We start from the raw sequence: 26868 nt of genomic DNA, 5'->3' as shown, positions 1-26868 counted from the left end.
TGCAAGCAGCATTTATTGCATCTAGTAAAATAATATTCTAATCAAACCCGGTGTTGTCATTCAAATGAACCTTACCGCAGTTAGATAAACCAGTAATTGAACGAACTTAAAAGATAAAGTTGTATTTATATTGATATGTTTGTGTTTTTCTTAACCAGCCATTTTGGTGAGAAACATTACTATGCATATACAGAGTGCGGAATTTAAAGTGACTATCAGCATAACAGCAAACACACAAAACAACCTCATTCCTATGTAATGCTAATGAATTGCAGTAACAATGTTCAAACAACAAATGTATCACTGTCAGCACTAGCAGATATCACAGGGTAATGTTCCTTGTATGGGATAACCCTTTTTCACGTGGATGACAACCTGAGCTTTTGAGATAGATATGACCTGCACATTACCATTCCCCTTTTCATTGAACAGCTCCTATCGACTCATACAGATGACTCTTCATTCACAACTGAAGCAGTAAATTCCCATTTTGTCCTTGTTTGATAATTAATAGTGTCATGTGAACAGCAATGACACAAATGCAAGTACCTCTTCTGCTTGAGCCATAAGATATGCTAGAAGCCATAAGCAATTGCCTTCTTTTAGGATCTGCTCATGCTAATGTATTTGCAGTCTAACACAGAGTTTGACCCTGTAGAGCTTTAGGGGCTTCAAACAACATTTCAGAATAATACATGCAGACCCTTCTAGTGCAAGAGGGGCGAGCAAAGGTTTATTGAGGGGGATATCATTTGAAGTCTCGCCTTTTTAGTATTCTGCCTTCAGCATGCAGGAGTTGCTTGGCTGCAATGTCAACAAGGTACATTTAAAACCATCTGACAAGCTACAAGGTTACTTCAAGTCGAGTATTCAATAATGATGTGTTTTTCCCCCTATATGCCCATGCTTTAGCAGCATTATCTTGTCAATCATACCATCTTAAAAGACAAATAATTCGACAAATGGGAGCCACGGAACCACATCACTGAATATCTTGCAACGTTGTGGAATAAAAATGCAGCCGTTAGAAAGCAATTATTAACCACCATAAATCTTTGGCAATTCAACCACATTGCTTCAATGCAGAAAAAGCTTAAGGTACCACTAATTAATATAACACACACACACACACACACACACACACACACACACACACACACACACACACACACACACACACACACACACACACACACAAACATACATATATATATATATATGTTGCCTTTTCTCCCCTTGTGAGTGCAAGTCCTGGTGACTTTCTTTCTATGTGTACCTTAACGCAGGGGCACGCAAACTATTTTTGCTGTGCCCCCCTGCCTGCTCTCCTCCGTTGTGTGCCCCCCTTCTTACCTCACACGGTGTCATGTGATGTCACGTGACCGGTGGCGTCATTTGACGTCACGTTGCCAAGGCAACCTTGACGTCACATGACCCAGTGTCGTCATTTGACACATTGCCATGGTCACGCGTCCTGAAGCCGGCTGAACCTCGGTAAGTAGAGGTTTCAGAGGCCTCTCCCGGTTCCCCGGAATTTAATTTAAATGCCTTGGGGAAGAGCGGGGGACCTCTGCAACCGCCCCCTCCCTCCCAAAAAAAAAATCTCATGGCCCCCAGTTTGCCCACCCAACCTGATTTTTGGCTGGATCTCGAATTTGGGTAAGGTATGCATTGTGCATATGTGTGTGTATGTGTGTGTATATGTGTGTATATGTGTGTGTATATATATATATATATATATATATATATATATATATATATAAAAATATATATATATATATATATATATATATATACACACACACATATACACACACACATATATATATATATGTGCACACACACACACACCATTTTCGTCCTCCCACACCTCCTGCCAAATCTCAAAAGTCTTTCAAGATGACAGTCCAAATGATGCCCTTCATATAAATGAAATATGCATCTTTGTTAAATTACTGGTATTTGCGGTAAAAGGAGATATTATTTATGAAGTGTGGGTGTGGATTCATTTATTCCAAATTGTTGAGAGCTCCACAGCCACATATCATCCATTAGCCCTGACATTTACTTGTTTTATAATCTATGAACACACGAAGGAAGGGACACCTGGATTCAAATTGCTTTTTTGACCTTGAGAAAGTCACAACTTATAAATATATATAATTATCCTACTACCATAATCATAATATATTTATACCTGCCTTGTATTATGCACAATGTTTCGAAATTAAAACATATGGTGTTAAACATGGGACAAACACATATAAATAAATCTCACAACACAACAATATCCATAGGAAAAAATATTTTATTTTTTTAAGAACAAATTCAGTTTGAAACAGACGTGGAATGTGAAATTTCGGAGGTTTGTTGTCTGGGAGGGAACGGGTAGAAGGGCTAAATACAATGTGGAACTAAAGCAAAATTTTAAACCTAGGAAAGGCTATTTAAAAAAAGGAAACAAATATTTATAAACTCAGGCATAATACTGTTACTTACAAAATTGAACAAAAATTATTTTAAATAAATATTCATGGTACACAATTACGGCACATATATGCAGCAATTTGGCAACCTTTTTTTTTTACCATTTCTTCCTCATTACAGTGCAAAGGGGAATGACACTGCCTTTAAACAAGCGGTAGCTAAATACATTGCAAAAATTCAAATTTTATACAAAACATTTTGCTTAGACTTTGTAAAAAAAATCCAACATTGCTCTATGTACACAATCTGATTAAGAAAATCAATTTTCTGTCTTTTTTTTCCATGTGTAGTTTTTTTTTTCTTCTTCTCTATATTAATATTTAAAAAGGTGAATAAGGCTACGGACACACCCAAAATCCAGATACAGTTCTCAACTTATTTACAGCATCTTCAATTTGACGTATTGGTGCAAATTCCTAAGTCGGGGGGACTAAGGAAGGATCGGAGGACGATCATACAAGCAAGGCATTTACAGAAACGCTCAGAGGCTGGACCAACTTCCAAATAAAAGGGAAAACAGTTTAACGATTGTCATTCGGCGTCAGACACAAAACAGACACACAGTAAATTCTTTGACACTGGTTGCAGGTTGCTTTTCACCAATTGATCTGATTTTCACAGCTTAGCTCAGAAGGACACTGTCAACTGATAACAAAAGAAAATGCTGCCCATCCCTTTCCATGCCATAGGGGCAGGCAACGCTACATGTTACAGATCTCTGTGGCACAGAAAGAGTTAGACCTCCCCCATCTTCTAGCCCAGGGGTGGGCAACTCCAGTCCTCAGGGGCCACCAGCAGGTCAGGTTTTCAGAATATCCCTGCTTCAGCAGAGGAGCAGTAGCGTAAATGCCACCCGGGACTGTCCCGGGGGGGGCCCCAGCTCGGGACATCGGGACCCTTCCTCTGGAATCGAGATGAACACCCCCAAGTGGTTACAGAGGTCCCAAGCTCTTCCCCACAGCAATGAAACCGATTGCCGGGGGAGAGAGCAGCTCCATCGACGTTGCGGCGTCATACGACGTTGTGTTTGTCATGGCAACGTGTCGTCACGTGACGCAGCAACGTCATGATGTCGCGGGATGAGGTCCGGCAGGTAAGTGAACTGCCCGGGGGTCCATTACACTGAAGTTACGCTACTGCACAGGTGGCTCAATCAATGGCTCAGTCACCTGTGCTGAAGCAGAGATATCCTGAAAACCTGACCTGTTGGTGGTTCTTCAGGACTGGAGTTGCCCACCCCTGTTGTAGCCTGACTGTGAGAAAAATAAATACATACATAACATTTGTGTGTTTAAAAAAAAAAAAAAATTCAATTGCCAAAATAAACTTTACTTGATGGTGAATATGCTAAGAAATAGTGGCCGAAGTCCTGACCACAGAACCAAGCTTTCACGTCATCATTTTTAGATTCAAGAAAAGAAGAAAAAAAAAAAAGAGCAATTATTCCTGCGACAGTTCATTTTTGCAGGTGCTCCTTAGAGATTCGAGAACCTTAAAATGCTGTTTGCTAATTTTTTTTCTCCCCCTTCTCCCAATTCAGAGAGCAAAGTGTTACCATAGTAACAGGACTAGGTTGATGATGTCTGTTTTGCATAGCACATAAAATAGGATTCTCTAAGAAAGAAAGAAAAGCCCAGCAAGATATTGCGCTCGGTGACCTGCTGAATTCTAGTAACATTAAGGCGAAAGGAAATCAGAACGCAGAATAGAAAATTCCCGAACATCTTCTTGCCATTATTAAACACATGATGCAGTAACACCAATTTCCTGCCTTTCGGGGCCTTGACTTCCTAGTCTGCTCTTGTGCGAGACGCCTTAAGAGGACTTTGTTATTTTTGAGTTTTTTCTCATTGTGTGTTTTTTTTTGTAACACAGTTGTTTTTTCCCCAGAAGCGGTGTCCAATTCTCTTCTGCAATACTAACAGTAAAGCCTATCTAACTACTGCAAACATGAATTTCACATCTTCTGTTGGGGCACGCTGTGCAATTTTTAAATTATATATTAGTAAAATCTTTTTACTATATATCCCCCGTGTGCTATACACCTATTATAAATAAGTCCTTTTTTTTTTTCTTTCCTGCGCTCTAGACTAATAATTTATTGTATTCCTAATAACCAAGAGGTTTGCCATCTGTGCTTTTATTTGAAACAGAGCACCGGTGAACTGGCATGTCAACTACTACCATACCTGTGCGGCACTTCTCCGGGATAGCTTTACCGTAAACCAAATGTGCCCAAAGATGTAGATAAAGAGGCTCTCTCAAAACAAACTAGTTTAAAAAAAAAAAAAGTTGTTGTTAAAGGACGTGGAATCAACGTCCACTCTTCTTTGACCTTGGCCTCTAAAACCTGTAGGCCCGATTTGGCTTTCTGCTATTTCCTTGAAAGCTTTCCCTGTCTTGAGGAATAATATGGTCAGTATAGCACCTGAGTCTGCCAATAAAATCAGTCACAACAGACTAGGAGTTTCATACATCTTCCTTACAGTAAAGCTTATTGCCAGTACCTCCAACAGTCTTGCCTCCACATATCAATGCCTTACTACTGTCCTTCTCCACCTGCTTACTCCTTGCTCTAAGTATATGTCTTTGTTCTACTGTAGTGAAGGTATGATGGAATTCTGCACACTGCTATTTGATTATAATGAATTCCTTCAGTTGCAGCCCTACTCCACTGCATGCCGTGTCTCTCCCTTGCCGCTCAAAAATTGATACCAAAGTGCTGTGCTACCTACATTTTTTTCTGACTTCAGTTTAATTTCAGAGGCAGCCACATTTAACTGCATTCGGCAGATTATCCCAAGGACTTCTGGATTTGACTCTGCTGACACTCTAACTTCTGGCTGGAAGGATCTGTATTAGCAAATACAATTTCCATAATGTATTACCCATTCAAGTGTGACTAGTAGAAATGGAGGAAGAAAGAGACTCCAAAGGTTAATGCACCATTAGTGATACATGAGGTGGAGTGAAAGATGGTGGGATCCTGGACAACTGAAGAAAATGAAACAGTGATGGACTTAAAGCAAGAAAACTTAGTTTGTTTTTTTAAGTCTTACTTGGTTGCACAGTCCTCTGAAAAATCCAGTATGCACTGAGAAAGCTAATAGATATTAAGTCAGAAGATTGCATTTCAAGGTAAATATCCTAAAAGCACCTTTAGGATGCCTAACATTATTAAGGTCCATGAATCACTCCATATTCACCTGGCTTTTGTATATGCCTGAATGCCTGGCGCATATGGCTTAGAGGAGAATGAATATGACCAGAGTATAGCTATCAGAATGGGTATCTTTTTATAGAAAGTCTTCCAGCTTGCAGTGAAAACTTCTTCCTAGCAACAGGAACCATCAGACTCCATAAGCTATCCAGCTTAAGAAGGCTCTCTCTGAAGAAAGGTTTTCTCTTGTGCCATTTCCCCATGCAAGTCCACTTTTAATGCATAAGGAATCACCAAAAAAAACCATCAGAAAGCACTGGACCAGTAAGTGTCCTCTACGTGTCAAAGGTACCACAGAATTCCTCAGACTTTGTAGTAAATATTTGCTGGGCTCTGAGGTGGCATCTCCTGGACGATGTAAACAGGATGTCCATAATCTCCGCTGACCTTTTCATAATGAGGGCAGAAAACACTGTCTGCAGTCCTTAGTGGGATGATAATGTCACTTGGCTCTGAACCATTATTATTGCCACTGCGCTTTGGGGTTGCTAATGTACTAAGTGACAAAGTCGTCGTGTGCTGAGGTGAATGCTTTCTGTGCCGTCTTCGGTATTTCAACAAAAGCACCACCAGAGTGATTATGATGACAATGAAGATGATGCACCCTGAAGCAATCCCTGAAAATAAGGCCACCTCGGATCCAATGATGCTTGAATGTCCACTGTTTTTGCCGTCTGTACTAGAACCTGGATGGATGAAGAAGAAAACACAGAGTTACAACTCTCCTGAGCCTTGGCTTACAGTCATCTTACATTCACTCTAGAATTTTATTCCGCTATCTTTAACATTTCGAAATCTCAGCAGAATCTAAAGAATTAACTGGCAGCTGAACTTTGACAAACCAATTACCCTTGGAGGTAGCCAAATGCAAACAGCGGGAGTCAGCAATCAATATTAAACAAGACTTTGTGTCTCATGATCTTACTTTCATGCTGCTCCTAAGCCACATTGTTTTTGTTATGTACATCATCATCCATCAGCAAAGTGTACCAGAGCTGACAGGCAGGCAGGCTTTAATGTATGCCTCATCTCGTAACCGGTGTTGGCTGCTCTGTAACTCCACTGAAGAAATAGCATTTCCCAACATCGTTGCCACTGTTAGTGTGACAAAGCGGTATCTTATTTGATTCCTTTCTAATGCTGATTAACCCTTTTAACACTGCAAGACTGATGCCTCAGTTATAAAATGGGTTAAATTTTTCACTGGTGAAGAGGCCTGTAACATGTTGCTTGTATTTGGTGCGGTTAAGAGGGTTTATCAATGCAGTAGAAACATGAAAGCCAAAGTAAATGTGGGCAATATAGCAGAAATATTAATGATTCAGCTAATTTGTAATACACAATTAACTAAACAAATGTCTGCACATCTGGCTAATAGTAAAAAGTGTCACGTTGAACAGGCTGATATTCAATGCGCTCAGCACATTATGAATTCATTAGAATAATAAGCACAGATAACAGAATGAGCACAATGGGGAACATTGTAGAATGCGGACGTTGTTTATGACTCCTCCCATCTTTCAGTGGCTTGGGTTATAGTTTATGTTAAGAGCACAGATGATGGAGATCTGGCACATAATACATTCTACAACAGTTAAGCTACATAGAGTCAACTAAAGCAGATGTCACTTATTCAAATGATCCAGCAGCTTTGTTTAAGCAGTTTCAACTATTATCAATATGACTTTCCTATATAACATTGATAACATATGTAGTGTCTTGTAATATCAATATTCCAGCCTGTTTATACAGAGATTCAATGTCAATACAATGGTGTTCACATAGCTGCAACAGAACTTCCTGCCTTTATGTGACATTGTTGTCTCAGAGCAGAGCTAACAGTTAGCAATCACACACGAGTGTGTCTTCTTGCTGTTTTAGTTCCAGAGAACAGTGAAGACAATTTGTTTTCACCAAAGCACCATCTTGCTAAGGGCTCCTATAATGCAGTGATTCTGATAAAAACAGAGTGATGCTCATGTAACGGAATAGGACTTGTATTGGACCTAGAATGGGCATCACAACGTGTAATACATCTACAATTCTCCAGTAGAGATATAACCAGCAGAGCTGTGTATGGCTGAAGAAACAGAGACTATTATCAACTAGAAAAGGCTTGTGTAATGCAAAACAAGGATTTTTGAGATATCTAAACACTATGTACCTGCAGGGCCATTAACAAACGGACTAGTGGTTGAGCTCTTGCCATTGGTACCGGACTCCTGATCTGAACGTTTTGTTGGCGCTGCATCTCGACTATTGCCAGCATCAGGATCTACAATAGAACAAATCATTAACTGCAAGCCGAATAGCAGAGGATCTAAAGGAATATAAACACTCACATCACTATAAACATACATATAAAGAGTGCAGAGATAGCAGTTTATAACAGGGATTTTTTTATGCATATGGTTAGATAAGCAAGAGTGCAATTTTCCCTACAAGAAACCATGTTATGCAAGTTATTTTAGAGGGTGAGATTGTAAGACCATCTGCAGAAACTGTAGGGATCCTCACAGTTGGCAAGCAAAGCTTTGCAGATGACATTTCAATTTAACTGAGCAAGTTGATGGACTACTAAACTAACTTCTAATTGGAAAAATAATTAATTCCTGGTGAATAATAGGTTATCTATATGTGAAAACACAAAAAAAAACTCTTCCTAAGTCTGTGATTTGTAATATGCCTCAGAAAATTACGAGTTTCATTTTGTTTTATTCATTATAAACATTCAAAACAAACTACAATTATTTTGTTCTGCTTTGAGAACTATAGAAATGTAGAAACTATAGAAGTATTTGTTCATTAGGCAAAAATATTTGTCAACGTTTGTGCTGCATTTGTTACAGGCTGAAATATAGCATGTACTGGGTGTGGCAGAATACATGCCATGGTCAAAGTGCCTAACAAAGTGCCAAAGCACCACAGCAGGTGTCTCCTCAGCATGCTTCTACTTGGGCCTGCTAACTGTTTATGTAGCATCGATGTGTAGTACATTGGTTCAGGGATCGTTAGTATTAGAGACAGGAAAAGAAGGGGGTAGTCTCATTTGTAATAACAGATTACCATACACTTTTCTTGCTCTTAAAGAAGCAGAACAGGCTGCACTGTGTTTGAATTTTTGTTTAATTTGCTATTACAGGTTTGAAGCAGGGAGTCTCCGGAGCTGAACTGTATTAATTTCAGCTTCGGTGTCCCCCTGCTTCCCGAGATACATACCACCATAGGGTGCCTGTATCACTGTGCAGTTTAAATGTCCCGGTCACGCTGGCCAATAGGAAGCTGAAACGGATGTCATGGCTTCCAATTGGCCCGCGGGACATTTAAAGAAGCCATTATGTTATGCACACAGTTCCCTGGCTGCAGGGATACCGGCACCCTTGTGAGAGGTATGCATCTCTGGAAGCAATGGGTCCCTCGAGCTGAAATGAAAACAGTTTACCTACGGAGACCATTTGCTTCAATCGTGTAAGTTAAAAAAAAATGTTGTGCATTTATTGTATATGGTTAAATCAGCAAAGTATGATCATTGGGCATCCAAAATGAAGACCTGCATTAAGGTTTTACTCAGATATTCTGTGCACGTCCCGATACCAAATTCCCTTATTATGAAAATCTCAGTCACATGGACAAAACAAGTCTAACTTTTAAATGTAGAAGGTGAGAAGGGTTAAGGCTAGAGAACAAGTTGAACCCATTGCTCTATACCTGGGTTGTGCAAACTGGGGGATGCCAAAAAAAAATTAGGGGTGGGGGTGTTACCTGGCGCTTACAGAGGCACCACGCTCTTCCCCAAACCATTTACATTGTGCATGATGACTCTGTAAGTTCCCTTAACTGATCTCCGGCGGCTTCTGGTGATGCGTCGCCATGACAATGTGACGTCACCCGATGGCAGAAGACGCCGGAGAACAGGTAAGGGGGGGAAGGTGGGGGGAGCGCAGACTGAAAAGTTTGCACACCTCAACTCTATACAATCGAACATGGAATGTAGGAAAGGTAAACATTTCCTGAAAGATAAAGTGGTCCTCACCTTGCCCAACTTTCATGAGGATCTTCATGGCTTTATTTTTACATACTCCCCCTTCTTGGTTATCCACACCATCAATAGAGCCGTTAGATGTAGCTGTGAAAGAGGCAAAAAAACAGATATTGGCCGAGTTAAATTATGATTAATAGTATGTCACGTTAAGCATGTGAATGTTGTCTCTTTAGAATGGAAACCACGTTTTCTCATGCATCCAGGAGGAGCCTAAGAAAATATTTACGATCAAATATTGTTCTGGGCTTTATTTGTTCAGGTTTCCTTTTTCCGTCATTGATGGTTTTTAAGTGTGTTCCTTGCTAAAGGAACGTGTAAAACGAGTTATGAAAAAGGAGCGTTTTTAAAGTGTGTTTAGCTGTGAATTTGAAATGTATTTGCTCACATTAAACCCATTTATAATGCTATACAAATAAGATCAGGAAATTACAAGAATGGTGTAATGTATCGGCTAATTGTTGTCATTAACAATACTTAGCTGCTTCTTGTCATACTGAACTCATAACATTGTATCATATAACATTGTCATTCAGCCAAGTCAATTAGAAACAGTGGTTCTTTTTTGCTACCAGGTATCTGCAGCACTGGGGGGTTAATTATTCCTGAAAGTGGTTCTAGTAAATTAAAAGCAGTAAATCCCAGAAGCCTGTATGAGTTTAACTCGTATAATGTTAGCATCTTGCCCCCCCTGACCATGTTCTGCTCTTTCATTTTTTTTTTATTAAAGTGTTAACTGATGATGTTCTTAAGTTGTAACTTCTGACGTTACCATGGTAACATTTAGGCAACACCGGCGAGAACTCCATTTTAACTTACTGTTACAAATGTGAATATCTCCTGCACGGACAATCAAATTACAAATATAAATAAAAACAGCATTGGAAAGAGCAAAAAGACTTGTCTTCATGCAAGTAAAAAAATTAAATGAAAGGGAAAAAAAATGGTAATCAGTGCAAACTGCAGCTTTGATGAAGTCAAAAAATCCACTTTCTTTCACAATGTCAGTATGTTCTGTGTCAAACTACTTGTATATGACCGGAGGCAAGACCACAGTGACACCAAAACATACATAGTTTATACACATACATACACACACACACACCTTTCCAGCTGAATATTATGAGTCATTTAGGTTATTTATGTCTTTTTTTATACTCTTCGTATTATAATCAGTCTGTGTATTTGACCAGAACATTGTCCATTTAAAAATCCTGCATGAATAGAACGGTAGTTTGCATTTAGCCTCGCACAATACCTTGCTCCTGAAGGAGGGCCTTCATACAGCATCCACTAATTGTCTCGCATACTCGTGTTTCCCCTTTGTATGAGAGCAGCACCCTTGTACCACCCATCCATCTATTGTAAGCGACTCACCGCCTCTCACACTACACATAAATCTATTTCTCCTTTTCAAATTCACACAGTTGTTTTCCTATGCTATGGGATCTGCAGACTCTATGCCGTTTTTGTTTCTATTAAATCCAATTTACATCCTGACATTCCAATGTTGTCCTACACTCTGAGAGTTATATTGATAAAAAAAATATCATTTTATCAAACCCATTTTTATGCCGAACCCCACCTTTAAAAAATAAATAACTAAAAAAAAAGGGAGAGAAAAACACATAGCGATAGTAATCTAATCTATGAGAACATCTGACAGCGTGACACTGGAACACAAGACTCACAAAATAATGGAGACATAGTTTTTTTTAGAGGAAACAAAAATCAATATCAAGCAGCAGCCCTAGACATAAATCAAATGTGTCTGAGATAAAAGTGTTTTTTTTTTTTTTACGACCTATTTGCCAATGTACAGGCAAGCAAGATAGAGGAGGAATAGATACAGAGAAGCTAAATGCTGAGCTGTAGCTGAGGCTGCAACTGGAGTAGCTTTTATTTTAATCAAAGCTTCAGGGTGCCCTATTCTGGCAATTTCAAAGTTTATTTGGAAAGGATGCAATCCTGCTTCATAACATCCGCTGCTTTTCAATCAGGTGTAATATGTATACCTCCGGTGTCAAAGAAACATGCAGCACACAAGGGGTTAATCTGACAGCAGCATTTCTGCGCTGGGACTGCAATAGAACACAGCAAACCTATAGACTTGCTGATTACTCAGTCGCCAGGATCTAATTCCAGCGAGAAACGGCACAAAATAGAATGCCAATGTAAATTTGTCTCAAACCAGCAAGCCTGAGCTTAAGAACAACCACATGTTCTGTATCCCTCCACACACACACACACACACACACACACACACACACACACACACACACACACACACACACACACACACACACACACACACACACACACACACACACACACACACACACACACACACACACACGTTTGTTGTATTTTCTTTCTTTTTGGTACATGCTAATGAATACATGTTCCACCTATGTTGGGGGAAGGCATTTGTGTGGAATGCTAGATGTCACAGCCCTTTTTGGATGATCTCTGAGAGGTTCCTGAAATAGCTCTGGGCACTGCAAGACCCATCCTCAAAACCAAGCGTTATCTGGTAGCACAGCAAAAGGCCATAGCCACACATTACACCCTTAATTAAAGCTGACTACTTGTAACAACATCTGGAGGGAAAGTCAGAACAGTAGTAATTTGGATGGATTCCTTTGCTCCCTATTCAAAGCAAGCATTTTTATTAAGCAAAACGTATGATGTGACTTGAAGGCCCTTCTGATAGTGGAGGAGTATTCTCTGTGGCCATTTTGTATTCTAAGCATCCAACAGTGACATTTAAAGCAAAAGCCCCAAATAACAACTAACATGATCACCATAGAAACAACCAGTGAGGGACATCGAGCAGGGGACACTTTACCATTCAGGCAGTTCCACATGAAGGTGCAGTAGCAAATAATATGATACATCACGAAAGCTGCAGTTTAAAAAAATAGTGCTTAGTAATTGTATTTAGATAAAGAATAAGATGCGTTCTGTTACAACCCAAATTTAGATTTTGCTTTCATACACATTTTGAAATAGTTTTTTGTTGTTTTGGGACGTTAATTTGTGTGCATTTTTCAGATCACGGTACTCTGGCTAATTATATGTGCTTTGCAAGGTCCATCAAATATTTAGGAAGGTATGATATTTCCTCTATCTCAGTGAATATTACGGTGTGATGGTGAAGAGCCCTATATGCAGAATGCTTATATTGTGCATGTCCAAAAAGATTTGTAAATAATGTAGAAGTCATTTTGAACATGCAAAAAAACACGACTATTCTCATTGCTCTGACTTTTTTTTCTTTGGATCTAATCACTAAAATTAAATAAGCATTTAACATTTTGAAATACACCCCTTAATGAAAATCATTCTAATGTGCTGCCTTCACTGTTAAAAATGTACCCACAGCCCCTTAATACACTTTGAATACAAATATCAATGCTTTATCGTGCTGAAGCAGACTATATACAAGTAAGACATGGGTATTAAAGGACCTAGAAAGTTGCTGCTACTGATTGGAGGCAGATCCCAGGGTGAAATAAGTTTGCCATCCCAATAATACCGATTCTCAAGAACGCCTTCTTAGTCTGTCTCATTCAAATGACTTGATAGCCCTTTATTTTAAGAAGTTACCCAATTTGTGCTCACGTTACAATGGATCGTTTTTGGCTCAATAATAAAATCACAACATTAATTTCCTGCCATTTAAAAGGGAATTAATATTCTCACTGCTTTGTTTTTACAAAAGTCATGCCAAAAAAAAAAAAACTTAAAAGGCTCAGGCAAAGTGCTGGAAATGGAATGTTCAATTTATAATGCCTCAGGCTGAAAGCTGTTCCTACTTTAAGAGCATTTGCTCCAATTATTTTATCATTTGCTCTTGGTTTTTGTTGTTCTCAGAACAAAGTGCTACCGAATATTTAATTTAGAAGGCGTTGCTTGAATGTGAACACAAAAGAAATACTAGATCTCAGATTATAATCGCAAGTATTTTTCTTTTTCTTTAAATCAAGTAATATTGCAGAATATTGCCAGTGGCATGTATTTTATTTAAAGATATGTGGCTGATATGATCACAAAATAAAGTTTGTGATATCCATACTCGTGTGTTATTAAACTAGAAAGCTTGGCCATACTGTTTTGACTTTCTGATACAATGTACAACTCAGAGCCAGCAGCCAAGCTGGCAAGTCCTAAATAAAGGGTGAAGCAGTTGCACATGTCAGTAGCTGGCTCGGTAGTTCCTTAACCCAAGTTGTGCTGGCTCACTGGGTGTCAAAGTCTTGCTGTCAACTACAAGGAAGTGATTCCCAGACACAAATCAGATTCTGATAAAGCAATATTCAGATCTGCCAACCACCAAGGATAGAGATCAGTGACCTCTGGACCAAAGGATGGCATTTTAGTGGAAAAACACCGATTTGAATCAGTTAGCCTCCACTGTAGTCTAGGAGACTGATGTTAAAAAAAAAAAGTGATACTCGGTCCAAACTGAGACTAACAGAAAATCATCGAGGGCTAACACGTCTGCAATTTTGGAAGCGATTCATAACTGGCACCAGTTAAGAAATGCTTTGTAGTTGGACATTATGCTGGATTGTGGAGCCGGCATCTAGCTGTGTTAACAGAGAATCCTCTGTGCTACCTGACTTTAGACCATCTCCAGAACAATGTGAAGGTTCTGTTTGCTCAGAGTTTGTCAAATGCCCACAACATAGGCTGAGGCACGCAATGCTTTATCCGAAGATAAATGTCGTAAAAACTGGACTACTCTTGTTTACTATTTGAAATACATAACCCACAATGGGAAAAGGCACTGAATCAGCAGTTGAAACAGAAGCAGCAGGCACAAGCTGTCTCTGGCTATGATTTTTATATAGTCCCCATGGAGGGGAAGTAATATCACATTTTAATATGTCTTCATTTGATCATTATTACGCTGCCTCCCAGGAGGTTAAGCTGCTGCATAGATCTTGGCTGTTTTTGGCCTATCAGGATAGTAATGTTGCACTAATCAGATAGAGCATTAAGCCGCTGGATTTCTGCCTGTGTATCTACACTCGCATTCACATAGATTAAACAAGGAGGGAAAAATGAAATTCTCCCCTCTAACAAAATCATTTGCGCCTTAACTAGATCAGAGTATAATAGTTTCAGATCGAGTCTAGGTTTTCGAATCAGCATCCATTACTTCCTTACATTTTGTTCACATTACGCGGTAATTTAATAAGGGTATGATTTGAATTACCTGGAAATGTAAAAGCCTAGTTAAAACTTATATTCGTATCTCACAGACGTATTAGTTTGGATTTTGCAGAGCGAGAGAGATAGGCATAATACAAAAAAAATAAAAAAAAATCCATTCCACTCAGTAAGAAAAAAAAAAAAAAAGTAAAAGCCTTTAGAATCAAGCTCTAATAAGAAGCAATCCTTAATGCAATCTGTAAAGCAAAGCTGTACTTGATCTAATGTCCGCTTCACAGGATTATCAAGCTCACAGCCCTTTTATCAAAGAAAATCCTTTGGCAGCAGAGTCATGCAAGCACACACTGGCTGCTCTCATTTGTCTCTCCCCCTTTTAATGACTCTCTCACCAGTTCACCTCACCAATACCCCTGTTTGTTATGCAAATATTTACTCATGCCGAAACTTTCAAGGGCAGTACAAGCTGGCAGAACACTGGACACTATATACAGTATGTCAACTATGTATAATAAAGAAATACTCTCCGTTTCAATGTAAATCAATTATTCAAGTTCTCAACGGTGCCCGATTATAATGTCCAGCTACTGAAACAAACGTATATGTTTTTATAGTATGCCATTGAACCTTTGAATAACCAAAATCCTTTGGGGGGAGATTTCCGTTCAACTACTTGTGAGGGGTAGAGAGCAGCTCGCAAAGGACGAGGACCAAGAAACGGATTGTACCATCCGTTGTCCAAAGGTCCTGAAAAATGGCCCGAATTTATAATCAAACACACGTGTGGTTCATAAGGGAAATGAGTATATTGCAGCATGTTCATTTTTTGGGATCGGACATTGTCCCCCTGAAAATGATGCAAAAAAAATAAATAATAAAAGGGCACATTGAAATTCCATTAAATAAAAAAAAATTAAAATATATATATATATATATATATATATATATATATATATATATATATATATATATATATATATATATTATATATATACTACCAAATCATCAAAGCAATTTTTGCATCAGTAATCATCCTCTGTGGCTCCAATTCTGTATTAATATATATCTCCAAGGTGACGGCTGTCAAGATTTATACATTGGAATTCATATTTACTTTCAAAGATTTCATAAAGAGAATGTTATTTTATGTTTTGGTTTTTATGTTTTCAAGTGTAGATTCCGCTCCGTTCTGACACCTACAATTAAAGAAATAATAATAAAAAAAAATAAAAAGACAAAAGCAATACATTGTAAAACAACTGTTTTTTGTAAAGCTATTGAGTGAGGCCAATGAAACGTCAACCTTTATGCCACCAGATCTCATCCCATCACTGGGAATTCTAGTGCTGAAACAAAAGCATGGTGGGAGCTTATGAATATTCCTGAGTGTAACTTCCCCCCTCCTCCCAATAATTGTAATTGGAGCTGTATAATACGAAGACATTTGTATGGGGGGTGGGAATAAAAGAAAGAAGAAAACCCAGCAGATTTTCACCTCCTCCTTTTTCCATCACAACCATTTTTTTGAGAGCAAATGCCAGCGTCGCCATTATTTTTTCTCATGTACTGGTCTTTCAATAGCTACCAGGAACACTTAAACCCGAGTGTCTTGATTTAATGAGCACACATTTCACAGGCCACAGCTGTCTTTGTAAAACACAGTTCCTTCCCATCCTCGCTGATAGCAACAAAAAAAAGGAAAGAGATTGACATGGACACAAGTACCTTCCCAGGCCACAGCCCAATACGCCTGCATTTTCTCTCAAGAAGATCAAATAGACCTAGCAGTAATAAATTGTCTCTCTTCCTCTGCACTGAAGGCAGAGGAGGGAGGTGTTTTCTTATTTAAACACACAACACACAATATTCAGCACAGAGGCTGGGGGGAGAAGGGAAAAAAAACATGTCTTATTGCCATGGTGATCTACTGTCTAACATCCTTTTAGACGTGCATTATGGATACTGACATCTCAACTAATTCGCAGAGATAGTATTTAAACACCGGCTTAAATGCATTGCAGCACTTTTAGTTACATTTACATTTTCCTGGGTTTTTTTTTCTTCTTTTCTTTAGTACTGATCGTTTCAGACTGTTTTGCTTTCCTGGTATTTTTTTGCTAGTTTATGAGAAATTAAAAAAAAGGTTAAGAATTAAAATATTTTACCTAACCGGGCAAGATACCATTAACAGTGATTTTTTTAGGAACATGTTAACCCTTTAAGTCAGGCCTGCACAACATACGGCCCGCGGGCCGCAAGCGGCCCATCTGGCCTCTGTGTGCGGCCCGCGATGACTCTGGCCGGGCACCAGTTAATTAAATAAATTAAAAAAGTTTAAAAAAAAAAGTTTAAAAAAATGGCGGCGATTCATCCCCCCCCCCCCCTTCTCCCTCCGTCTCCGCCCCCGGGTTTTGCGGTGCGCGGGGGCAGCAGCAGCATGAGGAGGATGCGGCAGCCGTGTGGTTTTTTTTTCAATAGCAGGATGCCGGGGAGGTCAGCGTATGCCGGGGACGGGGCTTAGTACTGGTGAGAGGATGTGCTGATCTAAGGTGTGTGTGTGTGTGTGTGTGTGTGTGTGTGTGTGTGTGTGTGTGTGTGTGTGTGTGTGTGTGTGTGTGTGTGTGTGTGTGTGTGTGTGTGTGTGTGTGTGTGTGTGTGTGTGTGTGTGTGTGTGTGTGTAAAACGGGCTGGTGGGGGGGTGGGTGTGAAAAACGGCCTGGTTGGGGGGGGGGGGTGAAAAACGGGCTGCTGGGGGGGTGGGCTGCTGACATGTGAGGGGGGGGTGGGCTGCTGACATGTGAGGGGGGTGGGCTGCTGACATGTGAGGGGGGGGTGGGCTGCTGACATGTGAGGGGGGGGTGGGCTGCTGACATGTGAGGGGGGGTGGGCTGCTGACATGTGAGGGGGGGTGGGCTGCTGACATGTGAGGGGGGGGGCTGCTGACATGTGAGGGGGGGCTGCTGACATGTGAGGGGGGGGCTGCTGACATGTGAGGGGGGGCTGCTGACGTGAGGGGCAGGGGGGGAAGTGATGTGAAGTGCAGGGGGGGGGTGATGTGAGTTGCAGGGGGGGGAGAGAGTGTCATATTGAGAGGAGGGGGAGAGTGTCATATTGAGGGGAGGGGGAGAGAGAGTGTCATATTGAGGGGAGGGAGAGAGAGTGTCATATTGAGGGGAGGGAGAGAGGGTGTCATATTGAGGGTAGGGGGAGAGTGTGTCATATTGAGGGGAGGGGGAGAGAGTCATATTGAGAGAAGAGAGACATGGGGGGGATGCTGACATGGGGGGTGCTAACTTGGGGGGGGGGCTGCTGACATGGAATGGGCTGGGGGGATGTAGAGGGGGTATTGTAGGTTTGATGTGGAGGGGGGTATTGTGTGTTTGATGTGGAGGGGGGTATTGTGTGGGTGAGGGGGAGAGATGGGGGTATGAGAGATAGATGGGGAGTATCGTAAAGGTTGATAGTGAGGGGTTCTGGGGGAGATATGAGGAGGATGATGATGATGATGAGAGGTGCTGGGGGAGAGATGATGATGATGATGATGATGATGATGATGATGATGATGATGATTTAACCCGTGCGGCCCAAATTTTTTTTCCTTGGAGCAGTTCGGCCCTTCTCACTTTACGAGTTGGGCAGGCCTGCTTTAAGTGCTGGAGGAGAGCGGTGTGCATCAGTACAAAAAAAATAAATAAACAGACTTGATTACAACATATATTAAGTTGGATACTCAGGAATGCAACTCCTTCTCCAACAAGCTGCTTCGAAAAAAAATGACATGTTTCTGAAAGCTTTTCAGATTTAGGCCTAAAGGCTTGACTGATCTAACAAATATAACATAATACACAATATTCACTGAATTTATTACTGTCTCTGCCCGGCTGATGAACGAACGCTGCAGGAAATCCAAAGTGATCAGGGCCGAGTTGTAACCCAGATAAATCACATTTCCAAGAAATGCCAAAAAAAAAATATATATATATTATTTGACGCTATTATTTCTTCAAGACTTAATACTACTGAAATTTCCCAGAATGAGAAAAGCACAGCTAACAGGTTCTATGTAAAGAAAAAAATAAACTGCAAATATGAATCCAATCCACCTTCAAAAGTTGGTTTGGTGAGTGAGAAAGCATTGGTGGAGGCGATAAAGAGAAATAGGTGAGAGAGGCTGTGGGGCATACAGTATGTCATGAAATCAAACATATTTAACCAACACAAGTCCACTAAAAGTCAGACAAAATGGCAGCGTTATTTAGTAACATGGCAAATGGAGAAGTGAAGCAGATGTGTGCCCTCAATGTAACCCGTCCCATGCCACATTCCTTTGCCACTTCTCACTACCCTACTAGTACTGCAGTGAATCACTTCAAATGGTTTGGTGTAAAAACATCTCATCTCCCCAAATCCCACGTGCCCTTATCAATTTAAATTTATCAACTGAAATCCCTGGCTAACAAAGGGTCATGGTAAGAGAAAGACACGCACGCTCGCTCTACTGGCACTAATTGCATGCAATGATATTAATGACCCAGTAATTGCCGTACGAGTGGCACTGAAGTGGAAAACATCATTTTGAGGCAGAGTTCAGCTCTTGGTGGTGAGACTTCAACATTGACTGAGTTAATGCCAGCTGACAGCTTGGAATATAACACTACAGATTAGAAAATGCTACGCTCTGATAGTAGAATAGTTCAGATGGACATGGCGCCATTTGCTTTGACCAAGAATCGCCTGGTGGTAACCCCAATAAAGTGCCACAGTTATACTCTCTGCCCCAGTGATGAACCCAATTCCTCTGAGAGGAGTTGCTCTAGACTATAACAATCCAGTGCAATTTTCTACATGCTTGCTCTAATGAAAAAATAACTTCACCTTATGATTTTACATCAAAGCACTTGAAAACGTGGAGCATAGAAAAAAAAAACAGAAAAAAAGGACTATTCAACAGAAATACAACCCTACATCCTGTTCAACATCAGGAAGAAGGGATACGGATGTCACCTCTCCTCTCCTCTCTCCTTCCCTCCTCCCCCCGCCCCCCCCCCCAGCTTATCTCTAAATTCAAACTAGAGACTGGCTACCTATATTTCTGCATTTGGGCTTCAACCTTGACAAGCAACTTTTAAATAAAGGTCTCCAAACCGTTAAACCCTACAAAAAAGAGCATGTGCAGACTGATCATTTACACAGGGACTTCCAGATCAAGAGAAAATGATCTCCTGTCTCTAGAATAGAAACAAAATAAGGGAGAGGACAACCCTGTAATAATTTGCCGGGGGCTATTTTACAATTACATTTTTTTTTAAAGTCGACGTGTTGGCAGACAAGTTAATAATTAGGAACATTTTGAAAAACTTCGGCTTTTAAAAGTCATTAGTAAAATAGGATGTCTGAATAGGTTCGTTAAAATGTTAAAATTGCAGGGAGATTTTTTTTTTCTTCAAAAAAGTAAGCAAAAAAAACCTTCTACATAAACATTTAGAAAGCTAGAAACATAAAAATAAATAAAGTAGTAATACAATTACATATACAGTTTTTGGTGGTTTTACACTGTCTGCCAGAATTATCAAGCATAGTTTGATATGAAACAAATCTTTCATGCCTTTCAGTGAGTCATGTTGGTGCCCCGTCTGCTTTCATACCGATTTTACTGATTTTACACAGGTTTTCTTCATTTTCCCCCCTACGAATCAGCGTTTCAGCTATCAAAATGATCTTGTTCTTTCACTTGCTGCCCTTGGGAAAAGAGAAGTGGTACTTATATATTTCCTGCTGCAGTATCTCTGCCTTTCTTTAACTAAGATAAACTGTCAGTATTGCCAAGGTAATGGCACTGAATATGAGCAAAGGACATTAATCTTATAACTCCATGCTCTGTTATGAGATTTGTGTGGTCTGGGATGGAAATCCCAATGGACCATAACTCCATTAGGACCTGTAAGCCCGAGGCCCTGATACAAACATAAAACCATGCAGACCATGCCCTCCTCTTAAGATTATATGAATTCGTCTATTGTGTATTTAGATGGCGTTCAACATGAATTAAGCATTTAAAGAATATTGGTAAATTCAAATGTATACTAATTAGTTCAAAGTAGCAGTTGATGAATAAGATAGCCAAGTTTCCCGAGACTATAAAGAGAGTATTTTACATCCCCCGATGGTAACATTACATGAAAAGTGTTAATGTGGTTACAGACTTCTGGGATGTGGGGTAGAGTTACAATTAAAGATGCATTAAAAGTTCAGTCACAATTTCAGTCTTTGCAAATTGCCTTTGAATTTTCTTTTACATCCTGATTATGGACAATATAAAAGCACCCAGTAGGTTTCTAATTGAGAAAATGATGGATGTAAAAAAATACTTTTGGTGACTCGTATAAGAATAGCCACCTGTGTGTGTTTTCTGACAACTGCTTTTTGAACTCAGTCGTGATTATTTCAACCATGGAGTTGCAACAGCATCCTTTATTTGCACTTGAGGGACAATTCTCTATACTTCGGAGTGACAATTCAGGTTGCTTTTGGACAAATGTCCCCTTTGGCATTAACATGAAATTGTCAGGTGAAAACGGTCCAAACTGCAGCTTTGTAATATTATATTATAGACTTTACCCCCTAGAGTTAAGCTTTGAGATCTACATTTGAAAAGACAAGACTGTAAAAACTGGCCTGAAAATTACATAGCATTTTAGGGATTTTAGGCCAGGATTTATAGATGTAGAACTTGAAAATATGGGTTTATTTTAACTTCTTCCAAGCTATTCTGATTTCAGAATCAGGTTTATTTAATTTTTGTCCTGAAAATTCTCAAATAGAAACTAGAAAGATGTATTTTGCTATATGGTGCGATACAAAGTTTGAATAGGTATAGGGAAAATATTAAATAACAAAATAAAAGTGAAGGATGATAGAGCATGTGAATCCACCCCCGCCCTCCGACCCCATTGGAACAGATGTGTGGCTGGACCAATATCAACGCTATCAAACATCCCCTAACATCCCCACCCTCTAACATTAATGGGATCAGCTGTCGGGCGGGACCATATTCCAACCCGAGACATACTCCATTCCACAATGAGCAGCCATTTCACCTTTTGTTTCAACATTGTCCCTCATTCGCTCTAGATTGTAATCTCTCACGAGCAGGGCCCTCATTACCTCTCTGTATCTGTCTGCCGTTATTTATGTGTTTATGTCATTGTCAAATCTCTGTACTCCCATTGTACAGCGCTGAGGAATATGTTGGCGCTTCAAAAAGGAAACAATAACAACAAAAGTGACATGTCTGAGTGGTTTCATTTTTTGGCAGCTCCAGTATGTCACAAAGACCATTAGTCATTACAATGATTGTACAGGTAACCCCTGGAGTGCTGGTGCAGGCCTTCATTTATGGCACTAAATGGGATAGAGACCATAGCTTTATTTAAATAAGGGCTATGAATGCGTTCTCAGCTGTGCAGCAACAGGTTTAATCTCACAGGCAATCTTGCATGACTAAAACCTGTCCTAACTGACTGCATTCCACATTAGGTCAACTCACGGGATTGCTTAGGGAATTAGATTGTTTGCACTGAGGCAAGAGGGCAATTAATTAAGAGGGTCACTTGAAACTGAACAAAAATCAAGACTTAAACATTTAGGGAAAACTACATTATTGCGTTTGTTCATGTCAAAGTAAATGATCATCTGACTGTAAGCCGAACTAATGAGGTCCGCATGCAGGCTGGAGGTTTCCCGAGGCACTTCTTTACCCACTTCACAGGTCATAAAAGATGTTTGTAAGTCAAAAAAAAAATGATTATATTTCATGATAGCCTGGGCATTACTTTCACAAAGGTTAGTAACTGGGTTTTGAGGTCTGGGTAATGAAGGTGCGTTTTTTTTGGTTTTGATGCTTTGATCCGTTCTCAGCCAGCAAACCCATTTAATGGAACTAAATAACTGTGTGCACAATGTATATTTCATAGCTCGAGTGCTGCTCAGGTTCATTCTATTTCTTCTCCTGGAGAAAATTCAGACACCCCCTACCTATTTCAAAGGGCCCATATATTCAATCTAGGAGCCCTTCATCTCAATGTCAGCAGTGGAACCCTTAAGTTAATCCATTTTAAAGATGGAAAGTTATTTTGGAGACTCCTTTGAAATTATATTTGGGAGGAGGATCAAGCCGATATATTTCAATTGCTAATCACCTGTCTGAGTTAAAGTCACAGATGTGCATGGAAAGAAAGAGTATACATTAAGAAAAAAAACAACAAAACAAACGTTATTTACACATTAAAATTAGAGATGGGCAATTTTTGGGGGCGGATTTGGATCTGTAGCCGATCGGCCGGTTCCTTTGGATCAATCTTAAAAAGTGTGATTTGCATTATGCAAATTTTTTATTATTATTACCAATACACTCTGCGGATTCTGCAACCCGTGGACGGATTTGTAGAATCCAATCAGCAGTGGATTCTAAAGAATCCGCCAACGGATTGCTAAATCCATGGATTGGATTCTACAAATCCGTCCCCGGTTGTATCCAGGGGTAGATTTTGATGAATCTGCGCGGATTAAAAACAACCAAAAACGGCTTGTGGATTTTACACCGCAATACGGATTTGGGGTTTAAAATGCGAGACAATCCAGTAAACGGATTTGGGCGGATTTTCTCATCTCTAATTAAAATGGTACACAACATCTTCCAACAAACTAGGATTTCACTCGAGAAAAATAAAAACAAACCGGTGTGAGGTATACGTACATATGATGTAGTAGTCTTTGTTCCTTTGGAATTCCAGGCCCCAGAGATTTGGGCTGAACTCTTGAAACTTGATAGTAAATTTCACATCTTGATCTGGCTTAGCACAGTTCAGCAAAGGCGTGTTGTCCTTTTTAATCGTACAGCTTTCTGCTTGATCTTTATCCACCATGTAGACTTTGTAATACTCATACTGGCCAGCAGATTTGGAGTCCATTTTGGGGCAAATAATGTCCAGTTTATCTCCAATTTGTGGGTACAGTATCAGCCCTTTTTCAGGGAGGAATCTAAACAAAAAGAAAGGTGTATGAGAAATCAATCAAGAGCCAATCAGAATTGGTAAACATGCATTACAGTTGTCGTCAACAATCCCCAGGTTTCTCTTCAACACAGAACCAAAACATTCTTAAAGTGGGAATGATATCTGATAACTACTGTAGGTTTTCATGAAAGCATCAAGTCTACACATATCACAATGCCAGGCCTGGTGAGGGGCTATTTAAGTTATGTTAGCACTCAGAAGAAATAACTCCAGTGGACATGCAGCATATCAAAATATTCTGTATAATTTTACTACAAAGTAATTAGAGAACGGAGGTAAAAAATAAAAATATGCCCAAGGCGTATTTACACACACACACACGTTTTTAACATAAAAGTTATTAGTGGGTATATAATGTAACCCTTTCATTGACAGCGGGTCATGCCACGCTGTGCAAAGTAACACGTCCGGGGTGCCGTTTGGCAGCAAAAGGGTCAAGTTATTTTTATATGGTCATTTCTTATTTCAATGTGTATGGAAACGTTAATATCCTCAGATACCCTTCATCACAATTTGATGAATCCCTGTGTATCACCCCCCCCCCCCCCCCAACCCAGCGTGAACTTCCGTCACCTGGAATGGCAGGTAACGTCAGCTCTGGGGGCGGTACTGTGCATCGGAGTTTGGCGAATCTGACCCGTGATCCCTTCAGCATGTGAGACGGCTGCGATAACTGCAGCCTATGGCCTGCCTACCTCACTGGGTTTAGTGGTTAGTTGTTTATAATTCCACTGAGAAAGGCAAGAGGAGAGGGAAAAAAAAAAAAGTCTTGACCTCATTCAAGCCACCCCCAAAAATGTATAGACCCGTTATATTGAAAATGCTGGAGTGTATAAAGGGCATAGGTCACAGTCAGGGCATCCTCGTCTTTACAGCCCTATTTATAACAGCGCTGAGAATCTGTCTCCAAATTCTTTGTGTCTATTTTGAAGCCGTAGAATAGTCTTTACACTCTGATTGCTATGATAAGCAGAACTGTGTATGATTCAACAGCAGTCCAGGAAAACCTTAACTTTGCACAGTATCTGAAAATAAGGATTTAAAAAATAAAAAAAAGCTATTGGTGTATTCGTACCTTCTTGGCTTGTGTCCTTTTACCTTCACGGTGACTGCTAATTCAGACTTTTTCAACTAGAAATATTTGACACAACAAATTAGTTGCTTTTATTGACCAAACAAGTGTTTCTATCTTAGATTAAAAATGCCTTCCCCGGGCACTGTGGATTTGACTTCAAATAACCATTTACAATATTGACCTTGCTTTAAATAGAAGGGCTCTGTCTTCAAAACCATAATAGTTAAACTACACAATCAAGCAGCTCTTTAAATTCTGGACACTGACTACAATAAGCCTTATGTCTATGGGAAACAGTAAGCTACCGCATCCATGCAACTAGGCTTCTCCGTAGATATTGCTTAAGGGAGAATGCCTGTGGGAAATTGAAACAAGAACCTTCTAATCAACATCCTTTGCGGAGCAGGAACATTAAACACCACACTTAGAAAACCCTACTCATTTGTAAGCAGCCAAGCCTGCAGGCTCATTAAAATATTAAAGGCTGAGAACAAAGCTCTAAGCCAGGAATCCCTTCGTATTAAAACTCAAGGAGGCCACCAGGTAGGTTTATTAATTGCTAAATCAATTCTCATGTCAGCAGAAAGGCACCATGTTTGGCCTAGCAATTTCGTATGTCACATTCAAGCCTATTTGATCTGCTAACTTTATAGTAACGGCTTCTGTTAGTTAACATTGTGTGTAATCAGAGCCACACAAGAACATTGCTTATTTCCCTGCAGCTATTATCCAGAGTCACGCTGCCAACGTAAACCTCTTATCAGTACTGATCTACAGGGCAAAGGGATTATAGGGCTTCCTGGCAACAAAGGGTTAACGGAACATTCAGGCTACTTGTATACTATTAACCCATTCCCCCCTGGAAGGAAATGAAGAGTGCTGTATTGCATTGTGTACAGGGTTTAAAGGATTTAGGGCCACATTTACCAAGTAGCGCTACACTATCAAAACACCATCCGGCACCGGAAGACACCTTATGGGGCCCCATTCACTTGAATAGGCTTTAAAGGCGTCTTCCAGCGCTGGAAGTGTTCGTATGGAATAGCACCGCTTAGTAAATATGGGCCGTCTCTTTCCAATATCTGACGGGCTTGCACCTCATGGTCGCGCAAAACTTTGTGATAACGAAAAAGGCCTGAAACAATATTTCCACAAATGCAATCGTTTGCCAAAATCTTGCACACTGCGGAACTAGGCAAAGGAGAAGGGGGGCGGGGGGACGGCAAAAATCTATTTTTTGTTTTGCTCCCATAATAAATTTTCCTAGCACTGAAGGACTGAAAAGCTCTTGAACAAGATAACGATTGGAGAGTAAGCTGAGCCACTCTGATATCTGTAAATGCACAAGCAATCAGCGGTGCACTGTAATTAGTTGCTCTTTCTAGTTACTCTTGATAAATGATGCTTTCTGCTCGGGATGAGGGCCAGCTCTTGACCCATGACACTGCTACACACTTCAACTCAGCACAGCACTTCAGCTCAGCATCCCACATTCTGAAGAGGCTGCCGGTCACTTAGCAAAAAAAAAAAAAAGAGGGGGTTTTAAACCCAATGGGGAACCCCTTTTGTTCTCCGCGGTGTATCCAAATTCACAGGTTTTAAACTCGATGCAAAACAAAAAAACTCTGCAGCTCCTATTCATGAAAGGGCAGGCAACCAAACAAGGGTGGAGTGTGTGTTGCAGGCACTCCTGTCTGGTGACAAAATTGTGTAAGGACACATTTTGCAGGGGAAAGAAAATATTTACAGTCTTGTATCAAATAAAACAATAAGAGGCTTTAGATGAACAAAATAT

At 40.0% G+C, this 26868-nt stretch overlaps 1 protein-coding gene across 1 annotated transcript in view; it reads right to left on the bottom strand.

Annotated features, from left to right (window-relative positions):
- Positions 1 to 2729: 2729 nt before the first annotated feature.
- Positions 2730 to 26868, bottom strand: part of LOC142489627 (ephrin-B2-like) — a 38976-nt gene continuing 14837 nt past the window's right edge. Inside the window, exons 2-5 of the mRNA XM_075590729.1 lie at positions 23680 to 23963; positions 9741 to 9833; positions 7872 to 7982; positions 2730 to 6393 (exon numbers count right to left, since the gene is read on the bottom strand). Of these exons, the coding sequence (XP_075446844.1) occupies positions 6011 to 6393; positions 7872 to 7982; positions 9741 to 9833; positions 23680 to 23963 (871 nt within the window). The 3' untranslated portion in view covers positions 2730 to 6010. The remainder of the gene's footprint in view (positions 6394 to 7871; positions 7983 to 9740; positions 9834 to 23679; positions 23964 to 26868) is intronic.

The sequence above is a fragment of the Ascaphus truei genome, chromosome 3, assembly GCF_040206685.1.
Source record: "Ascaphus truei isolate aAscTru1 chromosome 3, aAscTru1.hap1, whole genome shotgun sequence".
NCBI classification, from domain to species: domain Eukaryota; kingdom Metazoa; phylum Chordata; class Amphibia; order Anura; family Ascaphidae; genus Ascaphus; species Ascaphus truei.
Note: the sequence above shows the minus strand (reverse complement) of the source record. Positions and strands in the feature narration are given on the sequence as shown.